Source organism: Clinocottus analis, unplaced genomic scaffold (genome assembly GCF_023055335.1).
Source record: "Clinocottus analis isolate CAN_PGR_092001 unplaced genomic scaffold, fCliAna1.0.p SCAF_20, whole genome shotgun sequence".
In the NCBI taxonomy this organism is placed as follows: Eukaryota; Metazoa; Chordata; class Actinopteri; order Perciformes; family Cottidae; genus Clinocottus; species Clinocottus analis.
In genome coordinates this window covers 11,479,412-11,496,489 of record NW_027175932.1, presented here as the reverse complement: position 1 = coordinate 11,496,489, position 17,078 = coordinate 11,479,412, and the positions used below count along the sequence as shown (strand labels likewise).

The following is a 17,078-nucleotide window of genomic DNA, read 5'->3' as shown; positions in this document are numbered from 1 at the left end:
ATGTGTTTCAGAGATTTTATGAGCATTTCTGCTTTCTGCCATTTGACTGACGCGCAAAACCTGCACTCATCACAGGATGTTTAGCAGTATCAAGATGATCCGCTGTGTGTGTGTGTGTGTGTGTGTGTGGGTGTGTGTGTGTGTGTGTGTGTGTGTGTGTGTGTGTGTGTGTGTGTGTGTGTGTGTGTGTGTGTGTGTCTCAGGGGGATTTCCTGATTAAATCTCCGGTTCTTTCACTCCTAATAAACGTCATTCAGCGTGCCACCTGCAAATCCCTGGACTTACTGTTGTTATGAGACAACGTGGGAAAAGGACGCACAACTAACTCGCTCACCTTTTTCTGTTTGACTTTAAATGACTGAAAACACGACGACCCCGTGTTGCGGAATAACAATACGTTAACCTTGAACCTGGGAGATTAAGAAGGTCCAATACGTGGCCCAGACAGTGTTATAGATCAGTGGTTCTCAAACTGTGGGGCGCGACCCTCCAGTGGGGCGCGGAGGTATTACAGGTGGGGCGGGGGAGATGCAGATTCTCTGCATTTTACCCATCATCCTTTGTAATTAAGGAGCTTTGAGCTGCTGTGAAGCTCTCGGGCTTCAGTGTCTTGCTCAAGGGCACTTCAACATGAATCTATGGGGAGAAAACAGGGACCCATCCGGCTTCCTTGGTAATCTTTTTGCCATATATTAGTTATTTTTTGCACGTATATAACATTTTTGCATTGTTTTAACAAAGTGATTGCACCTGTTATAAGTTGTTGTCAGACGGAGCAATCTGGTTTACTTAAAGGGATTTCAATTTTCTTTAATTTATTAATTTAAAAAGCACGGATGGAGGAGTCTCAGAAAGATGGACCATTTTGTTCTAATGTTGTTGGGGCGGTGGGGCCCGAACATTTTGCTTCCTCCAAAGTGGGAGGTGACAGAAAAAGTTTTAGAACCACTGTTATAGCTCATGTCAAACAGGGCGTTATTAAGAATTCAATTGAAGTTAAAATAGTTAGATCTGGTGGATGCTGGTGCTTTTTAACCTTTGCCCTCTGCCTCCCCCTCACCTGTATCTCATTCCCTCATTGCTGGTCCAGATTCACTTCTCCTCTGTCCTTTGTCTCAAGTCAATACGGCACGATTTGGGACTTGTCGGGACTCTGGACGACAGGTCACAGATGTCCTTTGCCTTGAGAAAGCTGGGCCAAAAAGTTGTTTAAATTACCGGTACACAAAATTCTACTCATACAAAGATGATCTCTGCCAACTTTAAACAGCTCCTTAATTAATCCTCAACTTGCACACATAATTAATTGATATACGCTCCCACCCCCCTGCTGCAGTCTCTAACACTGCCTCCCTGCTGGGGAAGTTAATTGTCAGGTTGGAAGGTTCGCCTCGAGAGGATTTGTGCTGAGAATTATAATGATTTCAACTTTTTCTTCCGCAGTCAGTGTCGCCTGTTAACTACGTAATTAATTATATATCGCATCCCAAAGGATCACGTGCATTGTATTATGTACATTAGATGCGATCTGTTGGCAGATTTGGATTGACTCACTCATCATATGGTAAATATATGTAATCATTTCAAATATAAGTAGAAATATTCATCATTTTATGACGTAAATGATGATATCGCTTCATATTTCATAATCCTACACTCTGTTGCTAATTTTAAATGTTGAATTTGTGTAAATGTTAAACAGCTCCCTGGTGCCCACACACTGCAGTGCCCATGATAAACATGATAAAGTACCCTACAGTGACCCAATGTGCAAGAAAACATGTAAATACATACAGTACATACAGTTGGATGTATATTTATATACATTACTGTATGTCTATGACAAGTATTGTCTTCGTCATTTTGTTCTTTTTCACATCCTCATACACGGTACCTGTGTTCGGATATGCTGTTGGCTGATAAAACAAGGTTGACAGCGGCCATCTTCAGATACGCACTCTTGTCCTCAATCAGCTGAATAAGATTGTTCTCCTCGGGCTAAAGAACAGGCGACTGGACTGAATATATTTCCTTTGTTCAAGTGTTTCCCCCGAGTCCTGGAGTTGGGACAGAAAAATGACCACCTTGGCCAAAGGATGCCGTGTCGAGCGACGTGTCCCCAGGTCTGCTCGCGTTCCTTCCAAAGTCATCCAAGACATGGAGAAGCAAATATGTGTGTGTGTGTGTGTGTCAAACATATTTTCCCCGAAGCTCATCGCTTACTTTTCATTTAATTCTGAAAATATGCATTGTGCAGGAACATTCATGGCCTTCCTGATAAAAAAAGTAGGGCCAGAAATACCGATCTCTCTGTACAGCTAAATAATTCAGCGGTCTCTCATTATCAACTCCACCCCCGTGAAGAGCAGACACCTTAAAACTTCACAAAGGCAAGTGGGTGTCCTCGCACTCCATCGCCTCTCCACGCTACAACTAAATCTGGCATTATTCTAATTAATGAGATGAGTTCATTAGTGCTCTCGGGGTTAATGTGTTGTCCTACAGCAGATTAGTGAAGGGAATTCAGTGTTGCTGGAGCATCCTAATTAGATCACAGTGGGTGCCGCCTGCTTGAATAGATGGAATAATGAAAGTCGTCGCTCTTCGCAGCGGCAACTTCATTACTGCGCCCGAGCTTCGCTCATAAAAGGCCAAACATTCACCTGGAAATGGTTTCAATTATATGTATCAATAAAACAGTAACCGCTCTTTCTTGTTTGGATTGGAGGTCCTATGATGAGGATTAGTGGCACCAACTGCCACCCAAAGGCCGGGGACGGTACTGCAGTCATGGAGGAGGAAAACGTAGATGACCAGAATCCATACGCCAGCTGGGAATTTGCTAATGTCAAATGGATGGAGCAGAGGAATTTTGCTTTAATTACCTTATAACTGTATGGCTTTGCTTCAACATGCTGTTTAATTGGCAGCAGTTTTGGCATACAAACATATTTTACTTTAAATCTGGACTAATTGGTGTGTTTGCATTTATGGATGAAATTACTCTGTACTGTAAAACCCACAGAGAATTATTAAAGTTAGCTCCTAGCTAATAAAAGTTAGCTCCTAGCTAATAAAAGTTAGCTCCTAGCTAATCAAAGTTAGCTACTCGCTGGTTAACACGGTGAAGACTCCTGCAGCTAAAGACGGAGATAGTCCCTCAGCAGTTGGTGGAGACCAAAATATTATGTGACCAGAAACACAACATTAAATGAACGCTAACGTTGGTGTCTGCTAATGAGCAACTGGTTGCTAACATGTTCTCCGTGAGACCTTTATAAGTTGCTGTGTGTTTACGCCTCTTGCACTTAAATTTGTCTTCCAAATAAAAGCCTACTTTACTATATTGTTAAGCAAAGAGAGTAGCATGATAGAAGCTGTCGGTATAGCTGTCACTGAGGTGCTAGTTTTTAACAATTTAGCGATTAAGCAACTTTGGGAGGAAGACCATTTACATGGCGGTTGTTTTAAAGGTACAGCGTGTAGCATTTAGGAGGATATTTTGGCAAAATATAATATTAAGTATTGTTTCCTGTTTGTATACTCACCTAAGAAAATAAGAATTGTTATACTTACGTGATCTGCGACCTCATCACCAGACGTCCACAAAACTACACACCGGACCTGGGGCTGCTTTGCTTCAGTAATTGTGCGTTGAAAGTATATGCGAGACTTGATCGCAAGTTCGCTGAGAGGCATTCTTCAAATCCTGGCCCGAACTCAGTACAAGAGCATGAAATAAGACAATTAAAACGTCCACAATCTAATTGTATCAAATGTGTTTAGTAGCTGGTATTTGATGTGTGAACAATTCAAGCAGTTATTCTTTTGTTTTGTATGATTTATTTATTTAGCCTACTGGAGTGTATGACTGTACAAATCCCAATATCATTCCCTTTTTGTTTTCTTGTGTTTGTCTCACATTAATCCCACTGCCTCGAGGCTGTTTTCATCATTTTCTGTTAAGCTTCTAAAATTAACCTAATCTTCTCCGCTCGTCATCCCACCCACTCGCCTTGTCCTTCGAGCCCACGCTCATCTTGCGTTTTCTAAGAGGAGAATGTTGAGATAAGTGGCATACAACACTCCAAATGCAGACACACCAAGTGTCTTTGTGATTATGATGCAGAGGGTGTTGCCTTTGAGATAGGGAGAAGAGGAGGAGGAGGCAGAGGAATGGAGGGGGATTATGAGGCTAATTCCCTTATAACTTTTTCCCTCATTAATCTCTGTGGAGGGATACGAGATTCTTTAAATGCTAATGCCTAATAAAGATGTCAGCGGTGACATTTTACAGTTGCGGAGGAGATGTGAACAAAGTTGACCGTGTTGTTGTGGAAGAACTTTTCTCTCTTTACTTATATTGCTTGCCTCACATGTTAATTTGGAGAATTCTCTCTTGGGATTAGACATAAAAGGTGATCTAATCGGCAATGTGCATAGTTATGCTTCTTTGGCAGGTCAGAAAATCAAATATTTTGCACCAGCGTCGAACAACCCATCCCCCTCTTGTCCTCACAAACAACTCTTCCCAGAAGAGTCAAACTTTAATTCTAACACAACTTGATTCAGTTTAATTTAATTGAGCTCTATTTACAAGAAATGAGTGGAGGTCAACGTGTCAACAAGAGGAAGAGAGAGAGAGAAATACATCCTCATTTGTCAGCAAATGACTTTCACACCCAATATCGATGGACAAAAAGCAAATCCTGTATTTCTTTAAAAGCACCCATTGGTCAGATAAAAGCAAATGGCAAATAAGTCACTGGGAACTCATCTAATAATCCACTTCCACAGCAAAATCACTCCTTACAATCCCTTTATACAGAATTAGTAGAAAAAATTAAGGTAGAACATGAAACTTGCTGTAGCTCCGTCCTTTGCTTTCCTGTTCCAAGGACAAATGATCATGTGATAATCCCTTCTGAAGGGATTTGATCGTTTTTGACAGTCATTATGTTGGGGCTTCTATAGTGATCAGGGCCCTGACGATGCCGAGCGTTTGTCAGCGTCACCGGCAGTCACAGCACCCTTGGGAGTTAAATGAGAAGACGTCGACACTAAAGGTTTGCATAGTACCGGCTTCTGTTCTCATAATCTCTGTAGGCAAAGCCAGCGTCGTTCTTGCTGTGCGGGATTCGTCCAAACGGCGCGTGGTCATTGAAACACGTGTCGAAGACCTCGTCCACTATTTTCTCCGCCTCCTCTCGGCTAATTTTCCTCACAGCGAGGATGGAGCCAAGGGCACGGCCTCTGACGCACGCCTGTCCAGAGGAAAAACCAGGATCCCAGCGTTAGATTACAGACACGGCTCTGATACCCGCCAGTGAAAGTCACATTTAGCCCAGTGCGGGTACCTGATGATGCTGCTTCAAGCCAAAGTTGAACCTGGCGAATTCATTGCGAAAGGAGCAGTCTTCACTTAAGTTGGCTGCCCGAATCTGAAATATTGACACAAAAAAGGCTTTGAAAAAAGAGCGAACATTTTGTTTTCTAACTCACAACAAAACAATGTAACCGTGCAGTTAGAGGAGAAAATGAGATGTGGTTGAATTAGAATCATCACAACCTCCTCACCCTCAAAGTTTTAAAAAGGACCTTTTAAGTTTCTGTCTGATGATGCTGTAAATACATACTAGAGCACCAAATGTGTATCCATCCGCTGCTGGAATTAGTTTCTAACGAATGCAGTGTTTTATTAAGACACACTTGTGCATTACATACGTACTATTTTTGTCATAATAACTTGTATACTGCAACATTAAATTATGTCTGCTTTGAGTTCTTCCCTACGCTTTGCGTATATTTTGTTGTCAAAGATTGTGAGACACAAATCAGGCTGAGTCCTTCAGTAACCAAAGTGTGCACCGTCTGCACATACATGCAGCCTATGGGCGCTCACCTCAGAACAAGCCAGATGTTTCAAGTTGCTGAACCAGTCTACGTGGGCACGACAGTGGTCAAAGGCATGGATGAGCTCATGGGTGACCACACGGTTCATGTGGGACTGCTGGTGGATGTTGTTCTGGCACAAAACAATCTGCAAAACAAACAAACGCAAAGCTCATTATTGATTTATTTTAACGCCACCAGGCAGCATCTTTACTGGAGCAGAGATCTCTTTCTTACTTGAGAAGAATCGGCGTCAAAGCCACCGCTGACTGTCCCGTCACAATCTTCACAGGAGAAATGCCGTTCTTTTAACACTTGGCTGTGTTGAGAGGAGAAAGAAAAGTCATCTTGATCTGTTTCCTTTTGTCTAACAACAGTAACAGTATTAAAGTACGCAGAAATAGTGAATATTAACTAGTATTTACATTTGTGTACATGCATGTGCAACTTGAGATGAATTATTATTTTCATCCGTTAATTATCATTATAATTGCTTATATTACTTCTTTTTTAAAACTTGTTTTAACTAATACATGTTGTATAATCATCATCATTATTATTATTATTATTATTATTATTATCTAGATAGTGATAGCAGTAGTATCATTTGTAAAACAATATGTTAAACTATAATTCCCAGGATTTTTACAGGACTATAAGCATTACAGTTGAAGATAAACACATTTATTTTATTCATACACACCATCCTGAACTTTTCATGGCACTGAGGAGGAGTTTGGCGTACGGACCTAAGAGAAGCACAGAAAACAGGTCGAGCTGAATGTAACAAGCGTCCATTGACAGAAACCAGTGCTAGCTGAATTAGCTTCACTCTCCATGCTGCTTCACTGTCAGCATGGTTTTAACCTTTACACTTCACGGGCATTTAAAACCACATTTGACAGAAGCCTCTTAATGAGACAAGTGATCCGCTGTTCACCGCTGGCATCACGTTCCCTCTCGAGGGCTAACAAGCTCGCTCGAACACTCACTGGTTTCCGTCGCTAGCTTCAACATAAAATGACACTTGTAGTTGAAAGTGAACATGCTATTCGATATAGCGTTCTTCTTGTGTTGGGCCGGGTTTCTCTCCGGGAATAAATCGTATCCATATTCCTCCTTTGGTTTCGGCTGCTCCATTGTGCAAAACGCTGTCACAACAACCTGGGAATGTTAGCATTGGTTTAGCTAGCGAGAGAGGTCATCGCTGTTGTGTGGATCACGTGGTCCCAAAAGGTCAAAGATATTTAATTCATTGTAATGTTTATTTGTAATTGTTTTTTTTATGCAAAAAAAAGTCAGGAAATATAATTCAATTCAATTTAATTTAATATAAAAATACAATGAAATTATTATTTATTTTTTCCCCAATGCATTTTTGTTTAGCGATAGAAAGAGGTATAGATCATCTATTCAGAACGTGTAGGAGAGTGTTTAACTCTTAGCGCAATGTTGGACCAAAGCCGAAAGCGAGCCACAAAACAGTAGACAGTCATGTGGGAGTAATTCCAAACCGAGGGATGTACAGTTAATAAGATGATGAAACCACAAAAATGTCAACGTCCATTGTGCACTAATAAAACCAACACCTGTGACATGTGTTCCTTTCGTTTTTTACGAACTTTTTTAAATTTACAAGAGTAAAATCTTATTGTAATAAGTTATCGGTTGTGTGGTTGTAACATATACGATCTTTGGTTACGTCCAACCCAGACTTAGCAGCGCAAAGGCTGCTGGGACTTGGCTGTCATGGCTCCGATCATAAACAGAGACCTATGAATAACGACACATATTGTTGTAGTATTGAGCTAAAATAACTGCAGCTGCATTTTAACTTTAATTATCAGCCGGAAAACAAGTGTCAGGTATTTTACAATGTTCAAGTAGCTACAGAGTCTCTTACATTTTCTTAATTTGCTCCGATTGTTAGGTATTTTGCTAGCTAGCTAGCTGCTAGCCGCGCAAAACCACCACGGCGTGACGCTCGTGCTGTCCTGATACTACAATTACAGCAAAACGTGTTAAGAATGTCTCCACAACAAATGTCTGTTTCACAGGGCAAACATGTCCGGGGGAAACAAAGCCATTGAGTTACAGCTTCAGCTGCGGCACAATGCGGAGGATCTGCACAGTTTCATGACGGAGCTGGAGAGCTGGGAGACGGACATAAAGAAGAAGGATGCGGAGCTGAGGGCGGGAGGACCTCAGCAGACCCAGGTTTGGGCCTGTTATTACACATCTCATGAGCAGGCGATGTCCTAGACTACCTTCCGGTGGCAGTAGCGTGTTGTGTCTCTGTTGTAGAATAATCTCCCTCCTGTGCGCAACAAAGACTACAAAACAAAGATGAGGGAAAGGAAGAAAAAGAAGAAGAAGGAGCCGACGGGCAGCAGCGACACAAAGGCGGAAGAGTCCAAAGAAGCATCAAGGATAAAAGCATACGACTATAGATCATGGGACAAGTTTGACGTGGTAGGTCTAAAAAACAATACTCTGAACATGATCTGTGAAATCATTGAGTAGTTGATTAAAGACGTCTGCTTCTGTGGTCGCAGGACAAAGCTCTGTCGGAGATGGATAAGGGGGAAAGTCCAGCAGAGTCAAATGAGTCCGACTCTGAGGAAGCGACAGCTGATCAAGAGAAAGCCATGTCTGAGAGAGAAAAGGTATGAGAAGTACTGCAATACAACAAACCAACGGTTAGAAAAAGTCACCTTTTCCTAAAGCCGATTATTCTTTTTTTTTTTTTTTAGGGCAACGCGTTTTTCAAAGATGGGAAGTACGACGATGCTGTCGAGTGTTACACCAGAGGGATGGGTGCCGATCCTCGCAACCCTGTGCTTCCCACAAACCGAGCCACCGCCTTCTTTAGACTCAAAAAGTAAACGACATGGGGTTGAAAGGCTTCTGTCTTGTACTATAAAAGTACATTTTATTTTGAATATAAATAACAACATTAAGATTGTCATTGACAACTTTTTCCTTTGCAGGTATGCTGTGGCAGAGTCCGACTGCAACTTGGCGATTGCTCTGGACAGCAACTACTTCAAAGCGTATGCACGGAGAGGAGCAGCACGGTTTGCGCTGAAGAAATATGAATCTGCATTAGAAGGTGACAAACTAACTGTCCAAGGTGTTCGATCGTTTATTTACCTTGAGCACACTGAGATAACATCACAATTCGGTTTCTAAATAGATTATGAGATGGTTCTCAAGCTTGACCCCGGGAACGTGGAGGCACAGAACGAAGTGGAAAAAATCACAGAGGTGTGTGGGAAAGGTTTGGGTTGGGGGTTGAGCCTGTTGTCCCAAGTCGTCTCCTCTTTTATTTCCTCTCTTTCTCTGGCTGGTTTCAGACTATTGGTCATCGAACACCAGCCACCCTGAATGTAGCCCCACAGGAGGCTCCCACAGTGGACCTAAAGCAGCAGAGACTGATAGAGGAGCAGCAGAGACGACAGGAGGCGGCTGTACAAAAGGACAGAGTAAGCTGTGGTCCAGTGCCATTTTAATTACCCCTTTTTTTTTGCTTTTCTAGCTCTGGTCAGGAAGCATGCATAGTGACCTACATGGTTAAGAACATGCAAAAGAGTGAGCTGTTCATAATACAGTTGCTGAACTGTTTAGTCCAAAAGGAAAGGTTTTGATTCTGATATTCATTGTTTGGAAATAGTTTTCTTTAGTTTTCCAAACGTGCTTTTTCAGGGGAACGCCTATTTTAAAGAGGGGAAGTATGAAGCGGCTGTCGAATGCTACAGCAGAGGCATGGAGGTGGACAGCATGAACGCCCTGCTGCCCGCCAACAGAGCCATGGCCTTCCTCAAGCTGGAGAGGTAGGCTCAACCTTTATTTCTCTTGTATATTTTTGTTTATTAGAGTGAAAAGGCGTCTGGAAAATAGTGAAACCTTTTTCTTGTCTCTGTTTGCTGCAGGTATATGGAAGCAGAGGCGGACTGCACCGACGCCCTTTGTCTGGACAGAACTTACTCCAAGGCTTTTGCCCGGCGTGGCACTGCCAGAGTGGCTTTAGGGAAACTGGAGGATGCCAGACAAGGTGCTGAATAGAGCAACACTGTCCTCTAAAGGCAAACAGCAGCAGCTACATGTCGTCTGTTTATTTTAACGTCCGGAAAACCAAGTGATTTGCCAGAAAATTGCACTGAAATAATATGAGCATGGATCATTTTTTATCGGATGTTGACTCTTTGGTTACATACAAACATATTGTTTTTGTGTGTGTCTGTGTGTTACAGATTTCCGTGAGGTGTTGAAACTGGAGCCAGGGAACAAACAGGCCCTGAATGAGCTCGAGAAAATCCATAACGTATGTTTATTCCTATTGTGTTACAAGTCCAGCTGTTGTGAGAACAGAAGAATAAATGCTTGAATACCAAAGTCTGACTTTATTAGGTTTATTTTCCACAGACTTCACTTCTGTTTTCTTGATGTCATTCTGTAGTGTCAGAACGTGGCGAGCAGCGGCCTCCTCCAGACACCAGACGGCACACAGAGGAGAACCATCCAGCCGGTAGACAAACCAACACATCTGCGGTCAACAGTGAGTTTTAGAGATAAATCAACCTGTTGATTGACAGAAAGTTTGACTTTTGAAGTTATCACTTCGGGCTCCAGGAAATTGTGATTCTCCTTTTTATTTAGCAAATACATTTATGACGGTAACATACATTGTCAGGAGTAGTTTATTATTCCTCATGTAAACCACATGCGTTAGCTCTATTGGTCCAGCAGGTGGCGTGTAAAGTGAACACCTGGATTCTGTACTGTTCATTTTGTGGCATCTTGATCTGATATCGTTTGACTGATTCTGATCATCCGCTGCTCTTCAGAAACCCCTGAGGAGGATTGATATCGAGGAAGTGAGCGGCGAGGTGACGTTGTCTAAAGTGGAGTCCGGTGGGCCCAAGTTCTTCGTCCCAGAGGCTCCGAGGGAGGCTGAGGATGAATCGTCTCTGCTGTCGACGTCACCCAGCGCCAAGATGATCAAGATTGAGGAGATAGCGGAAGTCCCATCGCACACATCTGACCCGTGAGTGGCGCCACCTCCCCGATATTTAATTGCTGTCTATAAAGCCCTAAACGTTGCAGTAATTTGTGGAATGTGGTATTGATTATTCCGCCCTGTAAGCAGATGTTTTGCCTCTGTTCCCCAGAGTCCCTGCGAGCAGGCCGACCAAACAGCCAGCGCAGAGGGAAATCGCTCCCCCCGCTGACCCGTCCGCGAGCGCCTCGTCGACAGCAGCAGACTGTCAGCTGCCTCCTCCACCCGCCAACAGCTTCCAGCTGGAGGCCGACCTCCGCAGGGTCGGAAACCAACCCGAAGTGATTTACAGATATCTGAGGGTGAGCTGGTTGTTTGTAGAATCAAAATATATACTTTACAAGTGACAACTTCATGTTTGTGCGTTCGGACAGTTTAACTACGTCAGCACAGCGTCGGTATTGACATATGCAGATTAGGCCAAGTTTCCTATCTGAGGCAGTGTGGTGGAAAAGATGTTTATTGATAATTCTTTAAGGATTTTTATGATTTATTTTTCTCATTGCACATGTCAAATCAGTCTGATTTCCACAGATGTAAGTCTCCTTTATATTATCTTGAATCTGAAATCTTAAAGTTGATGTAAGAGCTTTATTTGATTCCTTTTTTAATTCTGAGAGACTTTAGGTTATTACGCAATACAATATCTAGGATGAATTCAACAAACAAGTCAGAATTGCTGCTCAACGCAGCCAAAATGTCCAGACCATCCTGCAACATTTACTTTAAACCAACGTTCAAAGTCCCTCTTGTTTTTCTTCTTGTCTTGCAGCAAATCAAACCCGAGGCGTTCGCAAACATTTTTCGCAACTCCCTTGAACCGGACATTCTCAATCAGCTCCTGAGGTCGCTGCATGGTTTCTATATCAAGTGAGTTTAAAAAGATGCTTCTGGAAAAGAACTGTCTGTCTGGCCCTGGTGTCGTTCCTGTGCTTTAACACCGCTCTCGCGCAGGAACGAAGCACCGGCCGTCACGCTGGAGATCCTCAGGAGTCTGGCCAGTGTGAGGCGCTTCGACATGGCTGTCATGTTCCTGTCGTCCCCGGAGAAGGAAGGTGGGAGTCTCCTTGGTGTGTCCTCGCGGTTGACTCGTACTCCTTCCTTAGCCACGTTGATAATGTGCTTTACTACTTTTCTCTCCCTCAGTGCTTAAAGAACTGTTTGACTTCCTTCACCAAGCGGCGCCGGAGGGCTCATCAGTCGCTGCCTTGCAGAAGAAGTACGGTGTGTGACGCTGCGGGCTCGATAGACTTTACATTTTAAACCTGCAGTACTACATTGTTTTTAAAGCCAAAGGAACAATGTAGGTATATTCTACTCCTGAATAAACTTTCATTCACTTTCATTCAGTTGGACTGCTGTGTTATGGCCCTGTGGAAATACAATGTTATCGACTTCAAATCAGGGTTATGAATAGCCCTGATTTGTCAGAAATTCACAAATTGTTGATCTTAGTTCTTCATTTTAGAGTTTAAGTTGATAAAGACATGAATCTCCAGTGCAGAATCCTGTTCTCTAATACAATGTCATTAGTCATAATATTTGAAAACAAATCTGTAAAGTTACTGTGCAGATGTTTAACCATTTACTTCACAACTATTTTCATAAATGTATCGGCATGCAAACCTGAAACAAATATGCGATCATACCACGACCAGACGGGATGTTCCCTGAACACAAAGTGGGAATTTCCAACTTCCCAATACTATTTGAATGCAGCGCAAGTCTAGATTGGTCCGGCTGAGCTTGACGGTGGACTACTAAGTCTCTTTTCAGAAGCTGAACAATAATTAAATGTGTAATTTGTACTGTGTGAGAGCTGTTATTGTAAATCACTGCCGCAGTAAAAAAACATTCTTTGAAATCAGTATTGCATAATCTCAGATATGTCACATGGGTGATGAATTGGTACTGGGTTATCAGAAAAAGTGCAGAAGTTCTTTGTTTATTAAGCATAATAGTGCATATTGTTTGGCAAGTCAAATCATGAAGGAAAATAAGATTAGCTTTGTTAACCCCAAAACGTTATTACTCAAGCACACAACATCATTTCTGTTTATTCTTGTTCATGGTCATAAAGAGGTTAGAGCCCATTGGTGGAACGCCCTATTAAGGTCGCCAGTCCATCACAGTTAGAGTACACAATGTTTGAGCAAATACAGCCGTACGGGTACAGTAATTGTCGTTCATAAGAAGATTACCAAATGACAACTTTGCGCTCCCTTGTGTGCCGAGCAACTTGGCACATCAGGTGAATGTAAAGTTGATGAATGAGTGCAGTTTTTCCGGTGTTTCAACATCCGCACCAATGAGGATCTACAGGGGGAAAAACATCATAAATCAGAGCGAGATAACAGCTTTTAAACTTGGTCTGAATACTCAAACCTGCGACGGCGGCCTGTGTACCTGAGACGGTGAGCGTCTCGTTGACTGTCGCTGTCTTCCCGGTGTATCCGTTCTCAGCCTGGCAGCTGATGGACTCTTTGGACACGTGGCGGTTCACGGTGATGTCGACCCCGCTCCCCTTCATCGTCTGCCCGTACACGGTCCACGTGAAGCTGCAGGGAGGCGCGCACTTCGCTGAGCAAACAAAGTGCGCCGTCACCCCGATTTCAAGAGCCGCTGGTCCGGTGATGACGACATTCGTTGGTCCGTCTGTCAGAGAAGAGCCACATAAACCTCCTCGAACGAGTATCAAGATGCAGAAGAAGTCCATCAATTTCTTACTTCAACCCCGGACATTTGCTTACTAGGCACCACCACTTCGGTCACAGCGGATCCGTTTTTCCCCGTCACCGGGTTGGATGCCATGCAGGAGAGGGAGGCCGTGTACGGAGGTATTACAGGCGTGAAGGATATGGAGGCATTGGTAGACAGGACGGCGCCTTCGTAGAACCAGGTGATGAGGCAGACGGGGAAGCAGTGGGCTAAGCACTGCAGCTCTGTTGTAGATCCCGGCTGAACCAGCGTCATCTCACCCACCGCCCCGTCGTTGGGTTTTGTAATGAGCAGCTCATTTGGCCCGTCTGGGTGATACAAGACGACTTATTGAATACTCTGTACTGATTGGGTTGTCAACACATTGACAGTTCCCTTTTAAATAAATATTTTTGACATTTGACATACCACTTTCATGTTTGGATGCTGTATATGCAATCTGATAGAAAAGACTAGCTTAGCTTTGTATAAAGACTGTAAAAGCAAAGTGAAGCAGTTACCTGGCAAAATAAATCTGCCGACCGCTATCTCTGAAACTAGCACATTAAAACGTCATGTATGCAACCTGTAATCTGCTTTTGCCCCAGCGTTATCGCGCTTGCCTGGAGCAGACAAGCGACTGCTTCTGCCCAAGAAACGGCAGCGAATGTACACCGACATCCCTGAGCCTGGTATACTCACAGTTTACTTTCATGAGGTAGCCAACGGACAGGATGGGGATTCCACCCTGGACGGCTACCACCAGCGTGTTGACGTGGATGGTGCAGTTCTCACCCTCCACTACCACACACTGGTATAACCCGTCATCCTCTTGCAAGAGGAAACCGAAGGTGATTGTGGTGTTGTCTGGGGAGAAATGCACCCAATCGCTCGCATTTTGTATTCGCCTGTGGTTCTTGAGCCATACAATGGAGGCTGGTTTCTGGGGGCCAACGCACTGGAGAGTGAAAGGCTTGCCCTCAACGGGCGGGGCCTGAGAGGAGGGTTGCACTGAGAACGGATCTGCAAAGATATAAAAATGTCAAGTGACAGCAAAAAGCAATGAACATAACTATGGCCACAATGTTCCCACAGTATGTCTCAGTGGCCGACTGTCTGAGGGGCAGGACTGAGGGGAAATAGAAAGGGCTCCAGCAGCATGCCATGGGGCACTTTATTATATTTTGCCGGGCAAAATAAATCTGTGGGAGCAATATCGCAGACTCACCGGTGACGGTGAGGTTCATGGTGGCGGTGATGGTGACGTTGGATAAAGTGTTTGTCGCCTCACAGGTCAGGGGCTCGATTTTCGAGTAGTCGCTAACGGTGAGATCCAGCCGATCGCCCTCGAAAAGCTTCCCCATGAACATCCAAGTGAAATCGCAGGACGGAGTGCACACGGCGAAGCATTTGTATGTGTAGCGTTCTCCAATCGCCACCGCGCTGTCTCCGACCATGGTAAGGTTGGATACCCCTACAGATGGAGATGACCAAAAGACATCTAAATTTATTGTGCTGCTCAGTCATCTAATTCAAATGATCCAGTAGTCAAAGCGCTATTACGGAGTAGAGCAAGGTCTCAAAATGACTTTGGAACATCCCCATTCTTTAGTTTCAATTTGATCTTTAAACATTGTCCTCGATGCTACTCAACAAAGCAACACGTGTTCGTTGCTTCTTGACTGTTCTCATCGGAGGCGACCTCTTTCACGTACTCGCCAATGGCAGCTCCCGGGACTTCTCGATGGAGAGATGTGAGACGGCGCCCTCAGCCTTACACATCACAACTACATTTAAGATGGCAGCGCTGGCAGGCACATTGACAGAAAGTGTGCTGCCTTCCGCAGTGATGAGCGTTTCCCCATCCCAGGTAACGGTCCAGAAGAAGTTGCAGGAGGGGTGGCAGTGAGCTGAGCAGGTGAAGTTGGACACAACTCCTGCAGTCAGAAAGGTTGGACCGCTGACCTGTACATTTGTTGGTCCGGCTGAAACATTGGAAATTGGTTTAAGAAACAAAACACATGAGCTGCAAATCATTTAATTCTTTCTTCCAAAAATTACCTTGCACTTTCAGCGTCTTTTGGACGCCGACTGATAGTTCGGTCGTGGGATTGACTGCCGTGCAGGTCAGGTTGAGCGTTCGCACTGGTTCCACCAGCCGCAGGCTCAGCTCCGGGCCCTGAGAGGTGTGATCATCCCACGTCCAGGTGAAGTTGCATGCCGGGTAGCAGCTTGCCGAGCAGTTGAAGTCGTACGACATTCCAAAAGTCATCGTGTCCACCCCGCTGATCACCACTGAGGACGGCCCGTCTGCGGTTGGAGGTAAAACAGACGGACGGACAGACATTTTAATATTGTTGCCATCGCATTGCGAACACTGAAAAGGAAGTGCATCAGAGTTTGGTGGGTGTCCAGGCAGTGCCAGTAGTGGACGTGGAATTGATCTTTCTTGATGGATAGGCGCTCAAGCTGTGTGGGAGCTCAATAATTGGAGGTATTAATGGACCATCCATGTTGAAGCATAGCGTAGACACGTACTTACAGTTAACATGCAACGCGTAGTCCATAGACTGGATGAGGGGCCCCCCCTCTGCCACCACACATTGGTATGAACCGTCATCTGCCGGCAGGAGAGGACTGAAGGTCATCGTGACGTTGTCCGGGGTAAAATGCACTCTTTCAGAAGCCGGCATTGGCTGTTTGTTCTTCAGCCATGTGATGGAGGCTGGGTTCTGGGAGCCAAGGCACTGCAGGGAGAAAGCCTTGCCCGCCACTGGCAGGGCCTGGGAGCTGGGACGCACCGAGATGGGGTCTGCGCGGGGGCAATGAACATGAAAGACATGATGTGATTAGCAAAGACATGATCTGATCACCTAAAACAATCAAAGTGGAAGAAAAGCCGCCGACTCACCGATGACAGTTAGTTCCATCGAGGAGTTTACACTATCTTTGGAGAGAGGGTTTGTTGCCACACAGGTCAGCGTCTCAATTTTCATGTAGTCGCTAAGCGTGATATGGAAGTAACTGGCAAACTTTTTCTTGTCCCCCTGATGCAAGATGGGAATCTCGGTTTGGTCACCCGGGAAAGACTTGCCCATGTACTCCCACATAATGCTGCACATCGGGACGCACGCCGTATAGCATGTGAATGAATACTTTCGTCCCATCGTCACTGTAGTGGGACCCTGGATGCTGATGCCAGTCGTACCTAAAGAAGGCGTTTGAGAACAAGGAGTTTGAATGTATTGGGCTCATTTCACCAAGTTGCATTGGATCGTGAAACCAAAGTGTCAAAAAAGAATCTCGCCTTAACTTGCGTCTACTAGTTTTTCAAAGGTATTGACACTGCATCGCCGAGTCATTGAGGGTCGTAAAACAAAAATGCAATCCGTTGTAATCAGAGACGACCAGAAGCTAATCTAGTTCCAGA

General features: G+C 44.2%; 2 protein-coding genes across 2 annotated transcripts; one reads left to right on the top strand and one right to left on the bottom strand.

Annotated features, from left to right (window-relative positions):
- Nucleotides 1–4,572: 4,572 nt before the first annotated feature.
- atp23 (ATP23 metallopeptidase and ATP synthase assembly factor homolog) lies at nt 4,573–7,090 on the bottom strand. Its single transcript, XM_068586751.1, has 6 exons — nt 6,885–7,090; nt 6,596–6,641; nt 6,130–6,211; nt 5,903–6,040; nt 5,358–5,441; nt 4,573–5,264 (listed from the first exon to the last, which is right to left on the bottom strand). The coding sequence occupies exons 1-6, from the start codon at nt 7,030–7,032 to the stop codon at nt 5,061–5,063; spliced, it is 702 nt and encodes a 233-aa protein (XP_068442852.1). The 5' UTR covers nt 7,033–7,090; the 3' UTR covers nt 4,573–5,060.
- A 532-nt stretch (nt 7,091–7,622) lies between these two features.
- rpap3 (RNA polymerase II associated protein 3) lies at nt 7,623–12,296 on the top strand. Its single transcript, XM_068586493.1, has 17 exons — nt 7,623–7,757; nt 7,950–8,109; nt 8,197–8,364; nt 8,448–8,558; nt 8,646–8,773; nt 8,883–9,004; nt 9,089–9,159; nt 9,249–9,377; nt 9,598–9,725; nt 9,825–9,946; nt 10,146–10,216; nt 10,352–10,450; nt 10,740–10,939; nt 11,064–11,253; nt 11,724–11,821; nt 11,906–12,006; nt 12,098–12,296. Exons 2-17 carry the CDS (start codon nt 7,957–7,959, stop codon nt 12,181–12,183), a joined length of 1,977 nt encoding a protein of 658 aa, XP_068442594.1. The 5' UTR covers nt 7,623–7,757; nt 7,950–7,956; the 3' UTR covers nt 12,184–12,296.
- Nucleotides 12,297–17,078: the final 4,782 nt, after the last annotated feature.

What these genes read in the sequence shown, in the direction of transcription:
- atp23 (XM_068586751.1), bottom strand. Translation starts at nt 7,032, where the DNA reads ATGGAGCAGCCGAAACCAAAGGAGGAATATGGATACGATTTATTCCCG. An exon ending in TTGACGCCGATTCTTCTCAA is followed by an intron (nt 6,041 to 6,129) that starts GTAAGAAAGAGA and finishes TTTGTTTTGCAG; the next exon opens with ATTGTTTTGTGCCAGAACAA. An exon ending in GCTTGAAGCAGCATCATCAG is followed by an intron (nt 5,265 to 5,357) that starts GTACCCGCACTG and finishes TCCTCTGGACAG; the next exon opens with GCGTGCGTCAGAGGCCGTGC.
- rpap3 (XM_068586493.1), top strand. Translation starts at nt 7,957, where the DNA reads ATGTCCGGGGGAAACAAAGCCATTGAGTTACAGCTTCAGCTGCGGCAC. An exon ending in CCATGTCTGAGAGAGAAAAG is followed by an intron (nt 8,559 to 8,645) that starts GTATGAGAAGTA and finishes TTTTTTTTTTAG; the next exon opens with GGCAACGCGTTTTTCAAAGA. An exon ending in GTCGTCCCCGGAGAAGGAAG is followed by an intron (nt 12,007 to 12,097) that starts GTGGGAGTCTCC and finishes TCTCTCCCTCAG; the next exon opens with TGCTTAAAGAACTGTTTGAC.